General features: G+C 41.9%; 2 protein-coding genes across 6 annotated transcripts in view; one reads left to right on the top strand and one right to left on the bottom strand.

The window, feature by feature from the left end:
* Nucleotides 1–22,473, top strand: part of ADGRB3 (adhesion G protein-coupled receptor B3) — a 747,311-nt gene that overhangs the window by 59,180 nt on the left and 665,658 nt on the right. The gene's annotated exons all lie outside the window — the stretch shown is intronic.
* LOC126952691 (uncharacterized) lies at nt 10,049–11,865 on the bottom strand. Of its 2 annotated transcripts, none has more exons than XM_050787506.1 (2): nt 11,008–11,865; nt 10,049–10,680 (listed from the first exon to the last, which is right to left on the bottom strand). In XM_050787506.1, exons 1-2 carry the CDS (start codon nt 11,563–11,565, stop codon nt 10,333–10,335), a joined length of 906 nt encoding a protein of 301 aa, XP_050643463.1. In that variant the 5' UTR covers nt 11,566–11,865; the 3' UTR covers nt 10,049–10,332. The 2 variants fall into 2 exon arrangements, with proteins under 2 accessions (XP_050643463.1, XP_050643462.1); XM_050787505.1 differs by having other exon boundaries at nt 10,969–11,865.

Genomic DNA, 22,473 nt, shown 5'->3' on the forward strand with positions numbered 1-22,473 from the left:
CTGACTACACACACAGATGTCTGCTGAGACATCCATTATCCCATGTGGCCCTCAATTATTTTTCCTATAGTTTACCTCAGAGGCATGCTGTGTTCCTCTCCTCCTGATCCCTTAAACTCTGGTGCTCTGTCCCTTTTGTTCATCATTGTGCTCTCTCCAGCCTACATTACAGAAAGAAAATGAGTATTTTGAACTTTCCTAAGTCTCAACAACTGCTCCTGTCCCTCATCTCTAGATTCTATCCCTTCGCCACTATCTTCTTGCTCCCTAGGCCAGGGTTCCTGTCTTTGGAGAAAGCATCAGTCTTTTTAAACACCATTCTCCCAAGCATTGTGTTTAATACCTTGGACTTCTTTTTATGTCTCTATGGGTTTAGGGTTTTAGAAATCAAAGTCAGCAATACTCATCCTTTTCTGTATTGGGCTAGTTTATATCCCCTCTTATGAGGTAATAGGCATGGTATAGTCTATTGTCAGTGATATCTAATAAAACTTGTGATGGTGGAAATAGCTATATGTGGCAACTGAGCACTTGAAGTGTGGCTAATGTGACTGAGAAAGTGAAGTTGTAATTATATTCAGTTTTAATTATTTTAATTTAAATGACTACACGTGGCTAGTGGCTACAGTATGAGATAGCACAGATAGCTGCTTGAATGTAGAGGAATGACAAGGGGGAGCAATATGATAAAGGTGAGGCTTTTAAAAAATGGCTATAATTGACAATAGCAAAGACTTGGAATCAACCCAAATGTCCATCAGTGACAGATTGGATTAAGAAAATGTGGCACATATACACCATGGAATACTATGCAGCCATAAAAAAGGATGAGTTTGAGTCCTTTGTAGGGACTTGGATGCAGCTGGAATCCATCATTCTTAGCAAACTATCACAAGAACAGAAAACCAAACACCGCATGTTCTCACTCATAGGTGGGAACTGAACAATGAGATCACTCGGACTCAGGAAGGGGAACATCACACACCGGGGCCTATCGGGGGGTGGGGGAGGGGGGAGGGATTGCATTGGGAGTTATACCTGATGTAAATGACGAGTTGATGGGTGCAGCACAGCAACATGGCACAAGTATACATATGTAACAAACCTGCACGTTATGCACATGTACCCTACAACTTAAAGTATAATAATAATAAATAAATTAAAAAAAAAAAATAAAAAAAAAAATAATAAAAAAAAAATGGCTATAATTGAAAAATATCATCCAGTCCTGAAATCATATCTGAGAATTTCTTTTGACATCTGTATAGCATGACAAAATTGAATTGAAATTACTGTAACTCAGATTGCCTTAAAAACATTGGCCTCCTTCTGAGTGTAATTTCTTCTTGCACTCATTTACTGCTAATGGGAGACAGGTAGCAGGGAGAAAAGAGGGGAACAAATCTAAACTTTCAGCAAAAGGCCTCTTCTGAGTAGATTACCAGTCTCTTATGCGAGTGTTTGCTTTCTCATTCCAAGATGGCGTCAGGATGTAAAAGAAAACCTAGGAACATGTCTTCTTGTGATAGGGAAGGGCCCCCTGGATTGAGTGCCATTTTCTGGGTTTCTTTTGGCTTCCTAAAGACTGGGACCGGACACGAGTGATATCTGGGCAACTGCTTAACCACTGTTAGAGTCCACAGCGAGTGAGACTCGCAGTCCATTCTTGGTGGGTCTTGCTGTTGCTGTCCTCTCCCAATCTGACTGCTACCTTGATGGGATCAAAATGCTGGCTCTATCATACAGCACATACAGGGATGACCGAGCCCAAATAGACAATCTTGGTGTCATTTTTCAGTGCTTTTGACCCTACAGAGGTAAAATAACTGCGTGTCACACATTAAATGTTGTGAGGCAAAGGAGCTGGATTCTCGATGTTCTTGGCTTCGCCATTTGCATATCTAGGATTTTTGTTGTGGATTTTCTTAGCGCCTTCCTGTATTTGGCTGCGACCCAAAGGGGTAGTCTCTTTTCAGGTTCTGTTTATCTGAATCTCCGCTTCCTCCTCTCTGAAGGCTTTCCATTCTTCTTGCCTGGCCAGAACTTCTCTGAAATCCTGTTATCAATGGTTTACAGTAAGCTTTTGTGATCCAAATTAGCCAAGACTAACACTTAATATTTAAAGGGAACTTTTGGAATTTCTCATTTTCTCTTTAAGTAAATCCTGGCTTTCAAGATTATTGTGTCACTGTGGAATCAAATGCTTATTTTAGAAATTAAAAGCTGAATGTAGATTTTTTTACTCTCTGCTTTTCTGCATTAAAGATACAAAGGCCTATACAATAATGTTAATAAAGCCATCTATAAGTGGGATTTTAAATTTTTATAGTTTTCTGTATTTTTGAAAATTGACATTTGTTACTTTTCTTCTAAAAATTTTAAAAAAGAAAACCTATGAGATTTTGCACAACCTAATTTAGAAATAAAAGCAAAATCACAATAACGAAAGTTTTTGGATAAGGAAATTCCTGAACTTGATGTATTATTATTTTGACATGGAGGAAAAAGTTCCTCATGAGCTTCTTCTAAGACATTTACATTTATAATATAACAAGAATATTTTTTTCACATTGTATGACAAATTTTTGTAATTTTTTTTCTAATGATTACCGGTAATTAAAAGTCAGTTTCTAACTTGGCTCCAAACAGTTAAATTTTAAACGATTTTAGCAATCATAGAGTGTTCAGGTCCTTTAGTCAAAGAAAATTAACTATTTATTTTTATATTACAGGAGGTCAACATGAAACAAATTTAGACAAATTGTAGTTAACTTTGCATGAGCATTTTCTTTAAAGAAAATCTGTACACTCCAGACTGCTTTGATTAATTAAAAAACCTTTCATTCTCCTGTAAACTGATTCCATTGTGCAAATGTCTTGTAGTGTGGTACTCCTTACTCTTAGAGAATTATCACCTGTGCTATTCAGTCAGCTCAGTCAGTAAAAATAAAAAGACCTCAGAGAATCACAAAGAATTCTAAGAAGATACTCTCTCTCTCTCTCTCTCTCTCTCTCTCTCTCTCTCTCTGTCTCTCTCTCAGGAACTGTGTGTGGGATGAATCAAACCTTGAGATCAAAATGTTCAACTTTGAGTTTATGTTAAAAAGAAAGCTTCCCATGTTAATGTCTAGAAATAAGTTTTACACTGTTCTCTCTTGGAAGGGCATTATTTTTGCATTTTGTTGACAAAAGCAAATTTCATAAATAACTATTTCATTTCAATTAACCAGTTTATTTGGGATTTATTGTAAGATGGATTTCTTAAAGTAAGGCTTTTGATACTTTTAAAGTTAGAAATTTGTATATATGGCCTGCTTTGATCATCGTTTATACCTTTGCTTATAATGCTAGTCTAACTGGCAAGTGACTTTTTCTCATCGAGCATGTAAACTCATTTATATGTTCTTTCAAAAAATCCATGGAATGCCTTTTTGTGCTGGATTTCTTTGTTCTCTCATCCTTCTTTATTGCAGGAGGTTAAGCTTTTCATAGTAACATTTTTAGTATTGACTCATACTACTTATCTTAATAATTTCAATCAGTCTAATGGAGTGACCTAGCTACTTGGTTCTGCATAATGATGATTCCTGTCTAGAAAGCATCCTCAGCCTTCCTTGTCTTCTCTTTTAGTGAAACAAACTGTACAGCACTGTCACTCATTTTAATAGGGGCAATGTCATTGCTTGCCACCTGTTATTTAATCTTTAGGATTTGACAAAACAGACACCTTTCTTTTTATTCCACATTGCCCTGTTTATCAGATATAGGACTAGTTCTTTGCTGTTGAAGACTTTCAAAGGATTTGCGTTCAGAGGAACTTAAGGTTGAATTCTGACTCCATCAATTAATAGTCATAATGTTGTACAAGTTATTTATATAATATAAAATTATATTTCTTCATCTGTAAAATTGAATTAATAATATCTTTTATTTTGTTTTATTGTAAGGATCAAATGGATATATAGAGAGGCAGATATAGATATAAACAGATATAAGATAAATAGCTAGGTAGATGATAGATAGTAGCTGGCTACACAAATGATGTATATATGATAAATATAGATTAGTAAGCATATGGTATTGTAACTATTATGGTTATATTATAATATATATTATAAATATTGCCACTTATTTCAAGTTAGTTCAAATTTAAAACTAACCAATGAAATACAAATTATATTTTGATTTTATTGAATTGTTTTGCAATTTAGAATACTTTTGAACTGAATGTTTTTTATGTGGTTGGTAGTGAGGAAAACTGGGAAAGGTCAATTAAAACACAGAAATGCAAGGTTTAGAGAATGTTTAAATGAGATAGTGCTCATTTAAGAATGTGAAAGATTGTAATACAAAAATAGAAACCAATGAGGAAAGATGAACAAGTAAGCACTTAAATCATAACATAAAGAACTGGAATGAGTTTTTCAAAATAAATAGGAACTCTTGATTCTTAGAAAGGATTGTATATTAATTGCTTAATTGTGTCAGTTTATTTTATTTGAGATTTTTTATTACATTCATTTTGTTCTATCTTTTAAATTTATTTTATTTCAGTGACATAATTGTATGTCTGCTGTATGATATGCATAAAAGCATCATTCTTACCTTTATGAGAGTTAGTAATGAGCCCAGGAGCCTTTAAAAAAAAGAACATGGTAATTTAGAGAGAACATGGTTACTGATAACGAGATTAAAATGTGGTTTAGTGAGAGGGTGCTAGGAAAGCAAATAGAAAAGGTATTTATTCTAGCCTGTGGATTTGAGGAAGATCTGCTAAGTAGATGGTGTTGTGACCTGCTTTTTGTGATTTCTATGAAAGACTCAGGTAATAGTCACAGGTGATGGAAGGATCAAATATGCTATCTTAGATGTGCTGATTGAAAATCTCTAATAGGTAGATCTGGGCATATAGATTATTTGTATGAATTTTCCCAGGTGATTTTAATTTTTATCTATGATTCCTTTTGCTTCAACACAGATTTATCTAACTTTTGTATATTTTTTCCCTGGAGGAAATTTAATAAACTGAATATTAAAATATTATTTTAAAATGAAGCTTTTATTTGTACTGAAAACATTCCCTTTGCTTCTACATATTTTGGATCACAAATTGTGAAACATCCAGTTCTACAATATGAATAGACATTAGCTCTTCTGTATTTAACAACAATTATAGAAACTTGTTCTTTGAATCATTACTTTACATTTTGCAGATACTTCAGGCCAATAAATTTGACCAGATGGGTGCATCTATTTGTGTAAATCACTTCTATTGAGAGAAAAACTAGCACGTAAATGAGGCAATTCTAAAGAGTAAATCCAGCTAATTTGTTCCTAGAATTTTTCAGAGATCAGTATTTCAAAGATCTTTATAAAATAAAGCAAATAATTCCTGGGATGTATTAATATGTTTTGAATACTGGCAGAAGGCGAGGAACTTTCACAGCTTGGGTGACAAATTTTTTAATATTTTGAGACATATTTATGAGAAACTAAAAATATTATCTGTAATAGTTGTTGGTACTTGATTGATTACATTTATTTCTACTCAGACAACCACTTCTTTTAACATCCCATAGGTTCCTTTGCATTAAGAGAATCTCCCATTTGGAGACCCAAATCAGGCTTGAGGGCATGGGCAAAATCACAAAGATAATACAAATACCCAGAGCTCTTAGAGTGACATCATAAGCCGGGGAAAGTTGACTGCGCACCACCACCCAGAGCAGTTCAACAGATCAGTGTGCTGGAGCATGCCCATCATGAACAACAGGCCTAGGAACCTCTTTCCCTTCACCCAGCAGCGGGTGCGGGACATGGACAAATAGAAGACAACCAAGTCCCTGCCTTTAGAGGGAGTTGTAGTAAGTGATTCAAGCGAAGGGCCGTCATCCACACTGATATTTCTCGGGTACCTCCTATTTTCAAAGACATCTTCACTCCTAACTGTGTGACTCAAATCATTCCTTTATCATAGAATAGTGAAGATATAGAATAACCATATTAGGGAATCTGTAAAACATATACATGCACACACACACAAACTCCTCCAGGGTCTAGAGGAGAAAAAGGGGTAAAAAAAAAAAAAAAAGGTACATAAACACCATGTGGTCTTCACCTTAATGCAAATTTTGATACTTATACAAATAATGCGAAAACACATTGAGGTGCCCAGGTCGACCAGGGCAGAGGGGGAGACAGGGTCTTGAATAGGATTTTAATGTGGACACAGGGCAGAAGTTTCAAATCCAAACAAGAAATCTTCAAGCAGACATTAAATCAGTATACTATCAAATATTTATAGTCCTTAAGGGCAAACATTACCTTTTTTTTTCCCTTGAGTAGATCTACTTTATTTTCAAAACAACTTTTTTTTTTTTTCTTTTTACTCACTGCAATCAATATAAGAGGATATTAAAAAGGAAATCTATAAACAGTTGGAGTCGATTTAGCATGTCCAATCATAGAAAAGGGATTTGGAAAGTATAAATGAGATCTGCTGTAATTTTTCTCCTCTAACTTCTGCCATTAGAACAATACCAAATATCTTCAGTCTTATTTTATGTTTAGTGTGTTTTCCCTTTATCCATCATAATTAAACAATTTCAGTACAGAAAAAAACACATAGAAACCCCCTTTACAAGTAATTTGTTAGTTATCATGGAATTGAGGAAATTTTAGGTCTTTTTCTTCCTTGTAACTAAGGTAAAGAATTTATGTTTTGTAGATTTAGTCGAGGAATTTCGTAGAACACATGAAAGACTTAAATATCCTAATGAATATCTTTGATTCTATGCTGAAATTAGAGTAAATTTAATTTTAAATTATAAAAAGCACTTCAAAATGATTAGAATAATCAATGAAAGTTGCCACTATAAAACTGTCATTTATTTTTATCAGCAAGAAAATGGCTTCTGACTAAATCTCGCAGTGTTGAAAATGGTACAATATTAAAGCCAATAAATCAATTCCATTGCCTCGATGTTTCATAGCTACTGACTGAAACATAGCCTCAGATTATTGTTTGGGACTGGGCTGACAAATAAGCATGACTCACTGTTAGTTCCCTCCATCCTTTCCAACAGTAGACATCAATCATTAGTCAGGCCTTCTTCCTCACCTGGTCCAAATGAGAATCCACAGTCACACTCAATACAAAGCTCCAGGCTATCACTACCAATTGATCTGAGTTGATACATAACATGAAACCTATTCACCTTCTTGTGAAGTATACATCTTTACAAGATAATTTAATCAGAAGGAAAAAAAGTTTGCATTTGCAAGGTGGTGTGGCTATGATTACAAGTCCCCCTCATGTCAGATTCACAGAACAGCTTCTTGAAAACTTGCTTCTTTTATCAAATCTCATTTTTTACCACATCTTGGTTCAAGGCTCTTTTGATTGATGGCTTGCAAAACAACAGGACCAAAACAGGTTCATTTTTCTTCTGTGCAGTGAAAAACATTTAAATTGGCTCTTCATTATTGTTGTTCTGCCTCAAAGAAGAAACTCAGAAATTTCCCACATCAAATGGCACAGTCATAACACACCAGGAAACATCTTCCTTTTTCATATTTATCCACTATCCTAATTACCCTTTAAAGATATAAGTGATGTTTATAAACATATGAAGATTTTAGATTTTTTTTTTTTTTTTTTTTTTTTGGTGATTTATTTCAAGCTACGGGATACAAGAGCTATTGGACAAGCACAGTTGATTCTGGTTTGGCAGGTGTATTAGGCTGTTCTTGCTCTGCTATAAAGAAATACTGGAGATGAGGTAATCCATAAGAAAAAGAGGAGTAAGTGGCTCTTGGTTCTGCAAGCTGTACAGGAAGTATAGCAACATCTGCTTCTGGGGAGACCTCAGGAAGTTTCTAATCATGGTGGAAGACAAAGAGGGAGCAGGCATGTCACGTGGCAAGAACAGGAGCAAGAGAGAGAGAGAGAGGAGAGGGAGGAAAGTGTTGGAACCGAACTGTCGATTCCCTCCTGGGCAGGGGTCGCCGCGAAGGACCACCGACACAAGATTCACAGCAGAGAGTTATTTATTGCTAGCGCGCTAGGGTCCCAAGCTCTAAGTTGGCCCTGGGACCCCGAGTGCTTGTAACAGGTTGTTTATATATGCAAACACAAGTTCAAACACAGCTTAAGGCGCGAAATTCAAACAAAGCTTTAGGCGCGTGGTAATTGGGTCTAGCTATGGCCTGAGCAAGGTGTCTTGTTCTAATTGGTTAGAGCAGGACCTTATGAGGTTTTTTTTTCTTGGAGTTGCTGATTCCGGGAACTTCGAGGCAGGGTGGGACCCCCGGAATTGGCAGGGTGGGACCCCATGGGGTTGTTTCCCGGAATTGGCAGGGTGGGACCCTATCAGGGTGGGACCCTATCCAGGCAGGGTGGGACCCTATCCAGAGCCACCTGGTGTTAATTTTTTCTATGTGAGGCCTAGTTTCTAAGTTTTATGAGGCCTAGTTTCATTCCCTCCTCTTTTTGTGTCAGAGGCTCAATCTTGAGCCTCTTCTTCAGTCCTGAGGGTCTGGTATTGTTGGGTCAGAACCATAGCATATACTATGTTTAATCTATTTTTAATAAGGGTGAGTAAGCGGCGTTGAGTATGCATGGCCCGAAAGTCAGGATGAGCATAAGCAGGATGAGGGGTCCTAAGATGGTGGAGATTAGGGTGCTAAGCCAAGGGGATTGGTTGTACCAATTTTCAAACCAATTTTGCTGAGATTCTCTCTCTTTTTTTCTCTTGTCTAATCTTTCTCTTAGTTTTGCCATAGAATCTTTAACAACTCCTGAATGATCTGCATAAAAACAACATTGCTCTTTCAGGGCTGCACAGAGCCCGCCCTCTTTCAGAAAGACAATTTCTAGTCCTCGTCGGTTTTGTAATACAACTTCAGACAGAGAAGTCAAGGACTCTTCAAGTTTTGTGATGGATTGTTCTATGGCTCTAAGGTCTTCATCTATGGCTACTCTAAGTTGTTGCAGATGATGGTTACCATGCACTAGGGCTGCTGTCCCGGTCCCAACTCCAGCCGCTACCCCAATTCCTAACATTACGGCGAGGGTGAGGGAGATAGGTTCTCTCTTTGGTCTAGTATGAGTTTTTTGCTCATACCGGAGATCAAAGGAGTCTCCAGAGTGATAGTATACTCGGGGAACAACTTGTACCAACACGCAATAGTGGGTGCCACTGCTAAAAACGGCTGTGGATATACAGGGGGTGAGCCCAGTGTTGCAAGCCCACCAGTCCGTCTCGGAGGGGACCAGATAGTGATTGGAGCTGGGTACTGTCAAGGTTACATTACAAAGATGCTGATGACTAGGGGGCACCTGGCCTATGCAGGTTCCTGACCCAGAAACTTCAGCCAGGGTTAGTTTTCTCTGTTGTTCCCATGCGCATCCAGTAGGATTGGCGGAGTTAGTGAAATTATTAGTGGAGGCAATGCCTTCATAGTAAGGGGGGCCTGTTGCCAGACATAGCCAGCAAGAGGATGTAAATTCTGGCTTTGTCTGGTTTAAAGCGAAGTAGGAGCCCTTTATGAGATTTAGGAGCCTGTCACCTATTCCCAGGTCAAGGGGCCCGCGGGTGACGGTTTGGGCTGAAGGTGTGTATTTAGAGGAGGTGGAGATTAGAGGCGGGGAAGTGCTTTTAGGAGCTCTTGGTTGGGGCTCTCTTGGTGCAGGAACCAGGGGCTTCCTTGTTTCTGATAAAACTTGGTTTGGTCCTACTGCGACAGGGGCTGTGATAGGGTTGACTATTAATTTGATTTGGATGGGGATTCCATACAGTGGCTTTTGGTATAAATATAGGCCCCATATTAACCCGGATATCCAACGGTTATCAGATTTTGCTGCATCTTCAAACTTGATGCGGACCAGATTGCAAGTTTTTGAATATCGGGTTCTGGTGCAGCGCTGGACAAAGGACATGGTTATGTACCAGGGTTTCGTGGCCCATTTCCATTCTCCATCATTAGTAGTTATACAGGACCAACTAGCGCAAAACAGGGCATCTATTTCTCCACAAGTTTTCCTCATTTCTCCTGTCCTGAATCCGGGACAGGCATAGAACCCGTTCCGGCTTACGGACACCCTTCTAGCCTGTTTTCTCCATTCTCCCCCTTCCATGTCATCTATCTTTGCTATTTTGTCTAGGTTGAAATAGAGGTCAGGGAACCAAGTCCCTATAGGAGCAATTTTTGAGGTTTTATCTAAGACTTCATGAGTACTAAAATCAATCACCTGCCAGGTCAGGTTATATGGCCGGTGGGGGTTATTACTGCCAGCGACGCAGGGAAGGAGGGCTAGTAACAAGCAAGGGGCTAGATACGAGAGAGTCTTATCTTGAGCGGGTCCTCGGAGCGTCGGAGTCTCCATGTCTCAGGTGGTGTTGGTCCGGGCGTCCCTGGAGCAGCCTTGGCGTGGGATGCGTGGATCCAAGTGGAGATTCCGTCCACCTTTATGGCTGTGGGTGTGGTCAGGAGAACAATGTAGGGTCCTTTCCACCGAGGCTCTAGTCCTTGAGTGCGATGCCGTCTAACGTAGACAGAGTCTCCCACCTGGAAGGGGTGACTGGTCTGTGGATGTCCTGGTTGGTACAGTTCTGCCAAGGGGGCCCAGATTTGGGCCTGTACTGCTTGGAGTCCTTTTAGCCGGGCCTGTAGGTCAGTCTTAGGATCGGAGGGGGAGAAGGAATTAAGCAAGGTTGACAAAGGGGGAGGTCCTCCGTAGAGGATTTCATATGGAGTGAGCCCAAAACGGTTAGGTGTATTCCGGGCCCTTAACAGAGCTAAGGATAGGAGGCGTCTCCAATCTTTTAAACCAGTCTCTAAGGTCAATTTAGTAAGGGTCTCTTTTATTGTTCTATTCATTCTTTCTACCTGTCCTGAGCTCTGGGGTCTATAGGCACAATGTAATTTCCAATTAATCCCCAATATCCTGGCGAGCCCCTGACTTACCTGAGAAACGAAGGCCGGCCCGTTATCTGACCCAATTACCTTGGGAAGTCCGAATCTAGGAAAGATTTCTTCCAAAATTTTCTTGGCTACTATGTGTGCCGTTTCTTGCCGGGTGGGGTAGGCTTCTACCCATCCTGAAAAGGTATCTACAAACACCAGTAAGTACTTATATCCAGCATAGTGAGGTTTTACTTCAGTGAAGTCTATTTCCCAATAGACTCCTGGGCGGTTACCACGAGTTCGTTTTCCTTCTGGCACTCGGGAAGCCCCAGCGTTTACCTGCTGACAGACCTTACAGGCAGATGTCACTTGTTCTACGAGGGTACTTGCCTTTGGGATTAGAAAGTCAGTTTTTTCAATCAGTAATTTTAGCTTTCGATTACTCAAGTGTGTCCAGGCATGCATCTGCTGGATCATTGCCAGGGCCTCCTTTTGGGGAAGGACTATTTTCCCTCCTTTTTCCCAGTTTTTAGTGTCTTTGTTTTCTATAGCCCCTATGGCCTTTGCTTCTTCCTGGTCTTCTGGGGTATAAGTATGTTCAATAGTTATGTGGCTGGTTTCGTCAGGTTCTGTGGCTAGGGTCAGTACTTCCGCCATGGCGGCTTGCCTGGCTACTTGGTCAGCCTGTCTGTTTCCTACTGCGACTGGATCCTGTCCTTTCTGATGCCCGGGGCAGTGAATTATAGCCACTTCTTGAGGAAGAAAAAGGGCTTTCAATAAGGCAATTATTTCAGCTTTGTTCTTGATTTCCTTTCCTTCTGAGGTTAGGAGACCTCTTCTTTCATAGATACTTCCATGAGTATGAGCCGTTGCAAAGGCATACCGGCTATCAGTATAAATGTTAGCTTTCTTTCCCTTTGACAGCTCTAGGGCCTTGGTTAGTGCTATTAACTCAGCCTTCTGTGCAGACGTGCCAGGAGGTAGTGATTGTGCCCAAATGATGTTTGTGTGGCCATCTACTACCGCCGCTCCCGCCCTCCGGGTACCTGAGTCAAGGTAACTGCTGCCGTCTGTGTACCAGGTGTGATCCGCGTCTGGGAGTTCTTGGTCTTTAAGGTCTTCCCGTGTTCCATGGGTCTCAGCCAGTACTTGCCGACAATCGTGTGGGCTTGGTTGGTCTTCCGGTACCGGCAGCAGCGTAGCAGGGTTTAGGGTGACCGGAGGGCCAAACTGGACGCGGTCCGTGTCCAGTAGGAGGGCCTGGTAGTGGGTTAGGCGTGCGTTGGTTATCCACCGGTCCGGGGGCTGCCGCACTATGGCCTCTAGAGCATGTGGGGTAATAATAGTCAGTCGCTGCCCAAGGGTTAACTTAGCAGAGTCCTTGACCAGCATAGCGGTGGCTGCCATGATACGGAGACATGGGGGCCAGCCGGCCGCCACAGGGTCTAGCTTCTTAGACAGGTATGCTACCGGTCTTTTCCAAGGCCCTAATTTTTGGGTCAAGACCCCTTTGGCAATTCCTTGCCTTTCGTCTAGGAAGAGGGTAAAGGGCTTTGAGGTGTCCGGTAACCCAAGGGCCGGGGCAGACAAGAGTGCTTGTTTTAGTGCCTCAAAAGCCAATTGATGCTCTGTCTGCCAGGTGAAAGGGGTGCTCTCCTTGGTGAGTGCATAAAGGGGGGCGGCCAGTTCAGCAAAACCGGGTATCCACAAGCGACAGAACCCAGCAGTTCCCAAGAATTCACGTACCTCCCTGGGATTTCGTGGTGGTGGAAGGCGAGCCACTGTCTCTATGCGCCCAGGGGTGAGCCACCTTTTCCCTTCACTCAGGATATACCCCAGATATGTTACCTTGGTCTGACAGAGCTGTGCCTTCTTGGCGGATGCCCGGTATCCTTTTTCACCCAGTGCCTGGAGTAGATGCCTGGTACCTTGTATACAGATTTCCTTTGTAGGAGCAGCCAAGAGGAGGTTATCCACATACTGGAGTAGAGTCACGTCTGGATTTTGGGTCCGGAAGTCGGTCAGGTCTCGATGAAGAGCCTCATCGAAGAGAGTGGGAGAGTTCTTGAAACCTTGGGGAAGCCGGGTCCAGGTCAACTGGCCCGAAATTCCTTTCTCAGGATCCTTCCACTCAAAGGCAAAGAGTTCTTGGCTTTGAGGGGCCAGAGGTAAACAGAAGAAAGCATCTTTTAAATCTAATACTGTATACCAGTCATAGCCTGGTTTTAAGGTGCTGAGTAAGTTGTAAGGATTGGGGACCGTGGGATGGATGTCCATTGTTCTTTTGTTGATTTCTCTCAAGTCTTGGGCAGGCCTGTAATCCTGAGTACCAGGCTTTTTTACTGGCAGAAGAGGAGTGTTCCAGGGTGAGTGACAAGGTCGCAACACTCCAAGTTCTAGAAATTTGTTAATGTGCTGCCGAATTCCTATATGAGCCTCTTGGCTCATGGGATATTGCTTGATAGACACGGGCACCGCCGTGGGCTTTAGATCAATTATGATTGGGGCTTGATACTTAGCTAGCCCGAGTCCTCCCGTTTCCGCCCAAGCTTGGGGAAAATCTTGCAACCAAATATCAGGGAGGCTAGTGATAACCGGAGCGTCGAAAAGCCGATGCTCATCTTGCAGAGACACAGTTAAGATTTGGATGGGCTGACCATCCCGATTTAATACCTGGGCCCCTGTCTCGGAGAAATGGATTTGGGCTCCGAGCTTGGTCAGAAGATCTCGCCCTAGGAGGGGGTAGGGGCATTCAGGTACCACCAAGAAGGAATGTGTCACCATTCCTTGTCCAAGATTAACTGTCCGGTGGTTAGTCCACTTGTGCAATTTTCCCCCTGTTGCCCCTTGGACCCAGGATGTGCGGGAAGACAGGGGCCCGTCTGCCTTTGTCAAAACTGAATGTTGGGCGCCTGTGTCCACCAAGAAGGTGGTGGGTTGCCCCCCTACAGAGAGAGTTAGCCGGGGCTCGGGGGGGGCTCCAGAGCCTTGACACCCCTATTCGCTATCTTCACCTAGGGTGAGGACAGCGGCAGGTTTCTTTTGGTCTTTAGGACGCTTGGGGCAATCTTTAATCCAATGTCCCCGTTCTTTGCAGTAGGCACACTGGTCTTTTTCCACTTTTGGCCGCCTTCGCTTTTCTCCCTCTCTCCCTGGTCCTTTCTCTTTCACAACTGCCGCCAGGATTTTTGTTAAATGCTTATTTCTCACTCGGTCCCTACGATCCTCTCGCTCCATCTGTTCCTTTGCTAACCTGGCTTCCCTTTCCTCAGGGGTTTCTCTCTTATTATATACTTTTTCTGCCTCCCTAACCAATTCCTGTAATCCATAGGTTTGGATTCCATCTAGCCTTTGGAGTTTTCCTTTTATATCTAATGCAGCTTGGTCTATGAATGCCATAGCTACGGTAGCCTTATGTTCTAGGGCCTCTGGATCGAATGGGGTATACATTCGGAATCCTTCCAGAAGCCTTTCCATGAAGGCTGCCGGGCTTTCATCCCTTTCCTGAGTTATGGTCCTTACCTTGGCCAAATTTGTGGGGCGCTTTCCTGCCCCTTTGAGACCCGCCAACAGAGCCTGGCGATAGATTCGGAGACTCTCCCTACCTGGTGCCGTTTCATAGTCCCAGTCTGGGCGGGTGAGGGGAAATCCCTCGTCTATTTCATTGGGAAGTTGGGTTGGGAGGCCTCCTGGTCCTGGCACATCTTTCCGGGCCTCCAGGAGGACTCGCTGCCTTTCTTCAGTGGTTAGGAGGACCTGCAAAAGTTGCTGGCAATCATCCCAAGTGGGCTGGTGAGTGAGGAGAATGGATTCTATTAACGAGGTTAGGGCCTGGGGGTCTTGGGAAAAGGAAGGGTTATGGGTTTTCCAGTTATAGAGGTCAGAGGCAGAGAAGGGCCAGTACTGGACCGTGCGATTGGCAGTACGGAGGGGAAAAAGGGAGGATTGCCAAGTAGAAGGGCCCTCTGGGTCCTCAGTCCGCCGCAAGCGGAGACGAGGAGGTGTCGGCGGCGGCGTCCGAGGGGTGAGTTTGGGCGGGGCTGGAGAAGGAGACGGGGTGGAGGGAGGGGCCGAGGGAGAAGTTGGAGAAAGGGTAGGGGCCGAGGTGGTAGAGGAAAGAGCTGGGGACAAGACAGGGGGCAAGGGTGAAGCGTAAGGTGGAGGTCCCAGAAGGGGGTTCTGAGGTGGAGGAGGCAGGGGGTCAAGAAGGAGGAGATCCCTCTGGGGTTCATCTGGGAGGACTGGCTTAGGCGGGTCTGGATTCCGATTCTTTGGGGCTTCTAAGGCAAGGAGGGTAGATTGGGATGGGGAAGGGGGATGGAGGAAGGGTTTCACCCAAGAGGGAGGATTTCGGACCAGATCCTCCCAAATAATTATGTAGGCCACCTGGTCCGGGTGTCCGAGTGGCCCAGGATCCATCACTTTTGCTTTAACCTGCAAGATAATTGAGAGGTTAAATGTTCCGTCCCGGGGCCACTCCCCATGGAGGGTTGGCCATTCGGACGAGCAGAATGTTTTCCATCGTCCCTTACGGACTTCTACAGAGAGGTGGTGGGCTCGAGCCCGGACGTCAGGGAAGTGAGTCAGGGTTAGAGACAAAGGAGTCGTCAACGTCTGTCCCATTTCGTCCACATATAACAAGGACAAAACAAAAGAAACAAAAACAAAGACCAGACAAGTAAGGAGAAGCCGCGCGGCCAGAGTGTGGCGCCACAAGATCACAAAATATTCAGACGGCAGGGGCGGCCTGCCTACAGATTTGAAGAGGCTAACTGAGTCGTTAGCCTTCTCCCAGACTACCGCCAGGGCGTCCCCCAGGGTGCAAGTGGGAAGGTGCGGGACACGTCTGTCCCCCTTCCCCACTTAATTCAGAAGGAGTACTCCCCAGAGTTCAGAGTTAGCCGGCAAGACAGACAGAACAAAACAAAAGTACCTGGTAGGTCCGTTCAGTCAGCAGTCCGTGGCCCGGGCCAGATGGGTCTCCGCCGGATGGGTCGGGGGTCCTCGGACGACCCCACTTCCCGGCCAACGCACCAAATGTTGGAACCGAACTGTCGATTCCCTCCTGGGCAGGGGTCGCCGCGAAGGACCACCGACACAAGATTCACAGCAGAGAGTTATTTATTGCTAGCGCGCTAGGGTCCCAAGCTCTAAGTTGGCCCTGGGACCCCGAGTGCTTGTAACAGGTTGTTTATATATGCAAACACAAGTTCAAACACAGCTTAAGGCGCGAAATTCAAACAAAGCTTTAGGCGCGTGGTAATTGGGTCTAGCTATGGCCTGAGCAAGGTGTCTTGTTCTAATTGGTTAGAGCAGGACCTTATGAGGTTTTTTTTTCTTGGAGTTGCTGATTCCGGGAACTTCGAGGCAGGGTGGGACCCCCGGAATTGGCAGGGTGGGACCCCATGGGGTTGTTTCCCGGAATTGGCAGGGTGGGACCCTATCAGGGTGGGACCCTATCCAGGCAGGGTGGGACCCTATCCAGAGCCACCTGGTGTTAATTTTTTCTATGTGAGGCCTAGTTTCTAAGTTTTATGAGGCCTAGTTTCAAAAGTACTACACTTTTTTAAATGACTAGATCTCATAAGTCACTCACTTTTGGAAAACTAGCACCAAGGAGATGCTGCTAAACCATTCATGAGAAATCTGTCCCCATGATCCAATCATCTTCCACCAGTACCCACTTCCAACACTGGGGAATATATTTCAACATGAGATTTGGTGGGGACATAGATCCAAACCATATCAGCAGGACTGATAAATTGTTGTGGGAAGTCAGGGATCCCGAATGGAGGGAGCGGCTGAAGCCGCGGCAGAAGAGCATAAATTGTGAAGATTTCATGAACATTTATTAGTTCCCCAAATTAATACTTTTATAATTTCTTACACCTGTCTTTACTGTAATCTCTGAACATAAACTGTGAAGATTTCATGGACACTTGTCACTTCCCCAAAGAATATCCTTGTGATTTCCTGTGCCTGTCTTTGATCTCTTAATCCCGTCATCTTCTTTGTAAGCTGAGGAGGATGAATGTCGCCTCAGGACGCTGTGATTGTATCAACTGCACAAATTGTTTGTAGAGCACGTGTGTTTGAACAATATGAAATCTGGGCATCTTAAAAAAAGAACAGGATAACAGCAATGTTCAGGGAACAAGAGAGGTAACTTTGAACTGGCTGCCGGTGAGCCGGAACAGAGCTGTAGTTCTCTTTCATGAGCAAATAGTAGAAATATTGCTGAATTCTTTTTCTTAGCAAGGAACATCCCTGAGAAAGAGAATGCGCCCTGAGGGTAGGCCTGTGGATGGCCCTCTCAAAGCGTGCTGTCTTTTATGGTCCAAGCTGAAGGGATGAAATAAGCCCCGGTCTCCTATAGCACTCCCAGGCTTATTAGGACAAGGAAAACTCCCACCTAATAAATTGTGATCAGACAGGTTGTCTGCTCTCAAACCCTGTTTCCTGATAAGATGTTATCAATGACAATGAAACTTCATTAGCAATTTTAATTTCACCTCATCCGGTGGTCCTGTGATCTCGCCCTGCCTCCATTTGCTTTGTGATGTTTTATTACCTTGTGAAGTATGTGATCTCTGTGACCCACACCCTATTCATGCACTCCCTCCCCTTTTGAAAATTGCTAATAAAAACTTGCTGGTTTTACAGCTCAGGAAACATCATGGATCCTGCCGACATGTGATGTCTCCCCCGGACACCCAGCTTTAAATTTCTCTCTCTTGTGCTCTTTCCCTTTATTTCTCAACCCAGCCGAGACACTTAGGAAATAGAAAAGAACCCATGTTAAACATTGGGAGCGGGTTCTCCCGATAATAAATTGCTTACGAGTCTGCAAAATTAAATTGGAAATATAGTCTTTGACTGCATTAATTCAATATATCAAATTATTTTTAGATTCCTTATTGACTTAAGTGTCAGTGAGGCAGCCTACAGGGGTCAGTTTGGCTGCTCTACAGAGTAAAGCAGGAAAGGATTCAAGGCCTAAAAGACAGAACTCAGCACTCTAATTACCTTTCTTTTAAATATAAGAGCCCCCTAATATTTCAGTTCAATTAATAAGAATGTACAGAAAAATGAGAGAATTTACAGTCAGCCAAGATAAAAGAATCAATAAAAATCTTATGGTAATATTTTGGTCTTTTGGAACCACTCAGAGTAGTTTCTGTTTTTCTGATCAGACCCTGGCTGATGCACTTGACTGAAATATAAAATACGTAGGATTTGCTTTTGTTTTCTGGATACATATATATGTAGCTAGAACTTGTACAGCATTCATGTGACTTTTGGCCATTATTGCAGGGTTATTTAAAATACGCCTAAGTTTTTCTAAATATTTTAAATTTGGCATTTTGGCTATTCAATATTGTTAGCTTATGTTAAAATGGATCAAATATAAGATGCATTGATGGATGCTTGGAAAGATTAATGAAGGATAGATATTAACCCACAAGTATAGTAAAATGCAGTAAAATCAAGGTGATGGTTGCATAATTCTTTACTGTGAAATAACTTCAGCTCTGCTGTATGTTTGAAAGTGCGCATAATGTTGAACAAATTACATTTTGTGGATTTCAAAACAAACTTTTTTGTCATTCAGAATTAATAATTTAGCATTATAAATTAATATTTTTGCTTCCCTTAATTTGGTAAAAATTGAAAAGCAAGCTTAAATACAATATAAACACTGTCCCATAAACTGCTACCATTGTGTGGGTCAAAGAAGTATAATTTTGAAATTTTGAGTATATCAATTTATAGTCATAAAGGTCAGATTCAGACTTGAAATTAAATATATATGTTTCTATAATTTATATAATAATTCTCCAGAAGAATTATTATTCCACACTAATTTTCTAAATTAAATTATGGCTATACATAGGGAGTTTTCTTGTTTTAAAGGGTTACAAAATACCTAAAATATTAAAAAAAAAGAACCCCATTGATTAAGATTTTTTTTTTTTTTTTATTTTTGAGACGGAGTCTCGCTCTGTCACCCAGGCTGGAGTGCTGTGGCCGGATCTCAGCTCACTGCAAGCTCCGCCTCCCGGGTTCACGCCATTCTCCTGCCTCAGCCTCCTGAGTAGCTGGGACTACAGGCGCCCGCCACCTCACCCGGCTAGTTTTTTTGTATTTTTTAGTAGAGACGGGGTTTCACCGTGTTAGCCAGGATGGTCTCGATCTCCTGACCTCGTGATCCGCCCGTCTCGGCCTCCCAAAGTGCTGGGATTACAGGCTTGAGCCACCGCGCCCGGCCTGATTAAGATTTTTTATTTTTATTTATTTTTTTTATTTTTTTGAGACCGAGTTTCTCTCTTGTTCCCCAGGCTGAAGTGCAATGGTGCGATCTCGGTTCACTGCAACCTTCACCTCCCAGGTTCAAGCAAGTCTCCTGCCTCAGCCTCCCCAGTAGCTGGGATTACAGGCACCTGGCTAATTTTTTTTGTATTTTTAGTAGAGACTGGGTTTTGCCATGTTGGCCAGGCTAGTCTCGAACTCCTGACCTCAAGTGATCCTCCTACATCAGCCTCCCAAAGTACTGGGATTACAGGTGTAAGCCAATGCACCTGGCCATTAAAATTAGTTTATTGTCATTGATATATGTTTCTGCAAAATTTAATTTTAAATGTCATCTTTGCATTTAAACGGGGCTTCAGCACGAAGTTTACAAGTGAAAAGTTGTCAATGTGTTAGTCCCTAATACATGTTTATGACCTATTTGATTATTTATACAGTATTTTACCATTGAATAACATTTCAACATTTTAAACATAAATTATTATGAAACACTGTGTACATTTAATTTGAAGGTTGTCCAAATTTATTATAAAATATGAGAAAGAAACCTGGACTATTGAGGTAAGCATGATGTTACTGAAGCATCTAGGCATATTAACCTAAAATATTGTATCTTTGTTGTTTTAAAAGTTTTGCTCTGCTTTTAGATTTGGGGCACTTAGAGAATAATGCCAACCTGATTATCATTCTCAAGTGAGCTTTCAAGAGTTCATTAAAAGTTAAGAAGAGAACAGCATGCTCTAGGAAGCAGCTATTTTTAACAGCAACAAATTTGAATTCGCCTACTTTAAAGCTTTTTGCTGTTTTTAGAAAATATTTCTATCAATAACTTTGAGATTAGAAGTCTATTAAGGTCACAGTTCACAGTCTTATAACACAATATTCTGATATTTTCCCCTTCTGACTGAATTCATGAGAACCAAATTATTTTACTTAAGAGCAGCCTACATGAAGAAGCAGAATGTACATATTTGCGCTAAAAATAAACAAAAACTTTGAAATGTCCAGTTTAATTGGAGTCCACAGGTATGTATAATTATGCTTTGATTTCATAAATCAGTGCTAAATAATCTGTGAAAACCTTGCTTTATGACAAAGGGCTCCTTTTAACAGGTGAAGCTTGAAATTCCATCAATGAAAGTAAAATCCTGTATCATTAGGTAGAGTTTTGTCTCAAATCTAAATGAAAAAAACAGTCTTTGAAATCTATAACATCTGGTTAGTAATTTAGTGATATCACAAACAATATATCTTTAATTAATCTTTGATCATATCTGCCTATATTTATAATTAAATATTTAGAGAAATACTGGAAAAATATTTTTAAATTACAAAATGCATTTATAGTTACCAAAGAATGCTACATTTTTGAAATGTTATATTTAAAACAAATCACAGATTTTTGTTTTTCTAGAATGTTCTTGCTTCCATTTTATTTGTCCAGCTACTCTTTATTCTTAGGTATCAACTTAGTAGTCATTCCCTCCAACTCATTACCCTAAACATGAAGAGCAGCATAGCTATGTCATATTTTCAAATATAGCATTCTGTAGCACTCAATATAATGTTTGCTTATATGTTTTCTCCACTAGAATTTAAGCTCAAAGAGTGTAGGGACAGTGATTTCTCCAATGCTTATCCATTGCTATTTGTGTTTTCAATTGCACAGAGTAAATGCTCAATAAATTGGAATACTTAAGTTCTGAAGCCTCTCTTCTCTAAAAGTCATTGTAATGCAAATCAGCATTTCAGTGGTCTTGAAAGGGAGAAAATGAATTTCAGGATCTCCTCCTTTCCTTTTTAATATAAATGTGTATTTGTTTGAAGAATCATGATGGAATCAAACAATCCAGGCTTCTAATTCTGAGTCTCACTCTGTGTCTGTCAGTGCCCCTGACCACACACCCTCCGAACCAGATAGACATGTGAAGTTTTAATTGAAGAGAGTTTAATGAAAGGGTTATTTAAAGGTGGGGGCAGGGCTAAGTGGACTAATCTGAGATGGGGAAACATTCAGGGACTAGCGCTGAAGAAATAACAGAGCTAGGCCGGGCGCGGTGGCTCAAGCCTGTAATCCCAGCACTTTGGGAGGCCAAGACGGGCGGATCACGAGGTCAGGAGATCGAGACCATCCTGGCTGACACGGTGAAACCCCGTCTCTACTAAAAAAAATACAAAAACTTAGCCGGGCGAGGTGGCGGGCGCCTGTAGTCCCAGCTACTCGGGAGGCTGAGGCAGGAGAATGGCGTAAACCCGGGAGGCGGAGCTTGCAGTGAGCTGAGATCCGGCCAGTGCACTCCAGCCTGGGCGACAGAGCGGAGACTCCGTCTCAAAAAAAAAAAAAAAAAAAAAAAAAAAAAAAATAACAGAGCTAGACTGCAGTTAAAGTGACAAGCACAGATTTTATTTAGGAGCTGCTGCAATCGTGGAAAAGATACCACAGCATAGTCCTGGAGTCAGTTCCGAATATAGCATGGGCAAGTGAGAAGTTACATGCAGAGAGGAGGGTGGGAGTCAGTAGACAGAAAATTACAAAGAGGAAACATCAGGGGTGAGGAGTGATTCTCGCTAACCCAGCTTGACAGGATTCTTAGTGAAGGTAGGCCACGGTGATCAGATATCACCTAATGGATGATGGTGGATGAGGAAGTTGATCAAAAACTGTGGTGATCAAATACTGAAGTGGGGGCATTCTCTCTAAACTGACTTAGGGTTTTTGCTAAAATTAGATGACGCAAAGGTTGTCACAGAGATTGAAAGGTCTAGATGTAGTTAAGAAAAGCATTCAGAGGAAGCTTGAGTAGAGTTTGGTCAAGGGTAGAGTCTTTTTCACTAGCAACAGTGAGAAGCTGTTATCACCCCCAAAGGAGCAAAGAGAAGAAGGAACATTATAGGGTCTGGGACTTAGAGGGAAGCAGCCACTGCTAAAATTTTGACCCAGCAATGAGGGAGCTGACTGGGGTGGGGAAGACTGGGTAGTGAAAAATAAATACCTCAATTCACCATAAAAGATATGGCTATGTGATTAAAGCAGCACACATTCATTTTGGTGAACATAGTATTTTACTATACCTAGCCTATAAGAAAAAGCTTGTTATGAGTAGTGGAGGTGACTGTATGTGTACAGCACATATGTGCATCTGCATGTTTGTGTTGTTTGTGTAGCAGCATGACTTGAGCACCAGCTCTGAGCCGCACTACCTGTGTTCATATTCTGGCTCTGTCACTTACTAGCAATGTGACCTTGGGCAAGTT

The sequence above is a fragment of the Macaca thibetana genome, chromosome 4 (assembly GCF_024542745.1).
Source record: "Macaca thibetana thibetana isolate TM-01 chromosome 4, ASM2454274v1, whole genome shotgun sequence".
Classification (NCBI taxonomy): Eukaryota; Metazoa; Chordata; class Mammalia; order Primates; family Cercopithecidae; genus Macaca; species Macaca thibetana.

Bases quoted from the DNA above. Each gene is read 5' to 3' on its own strand.
- LOC126952691 (XM_050787505.1), bottom strand. From the start codon at position 11,565: ATGGCGGAAGTACTGACCCTAGCCACAGAACCTGACGAAACCAGCCAC. The intron at 10,681-10,968 runs GTAAGTCAGGGG...TCCGATCCTAAG, and splicing joins GGCCGGCCTTCGTTTCTCAG to ACTGACCTACAGGCCCGGCT.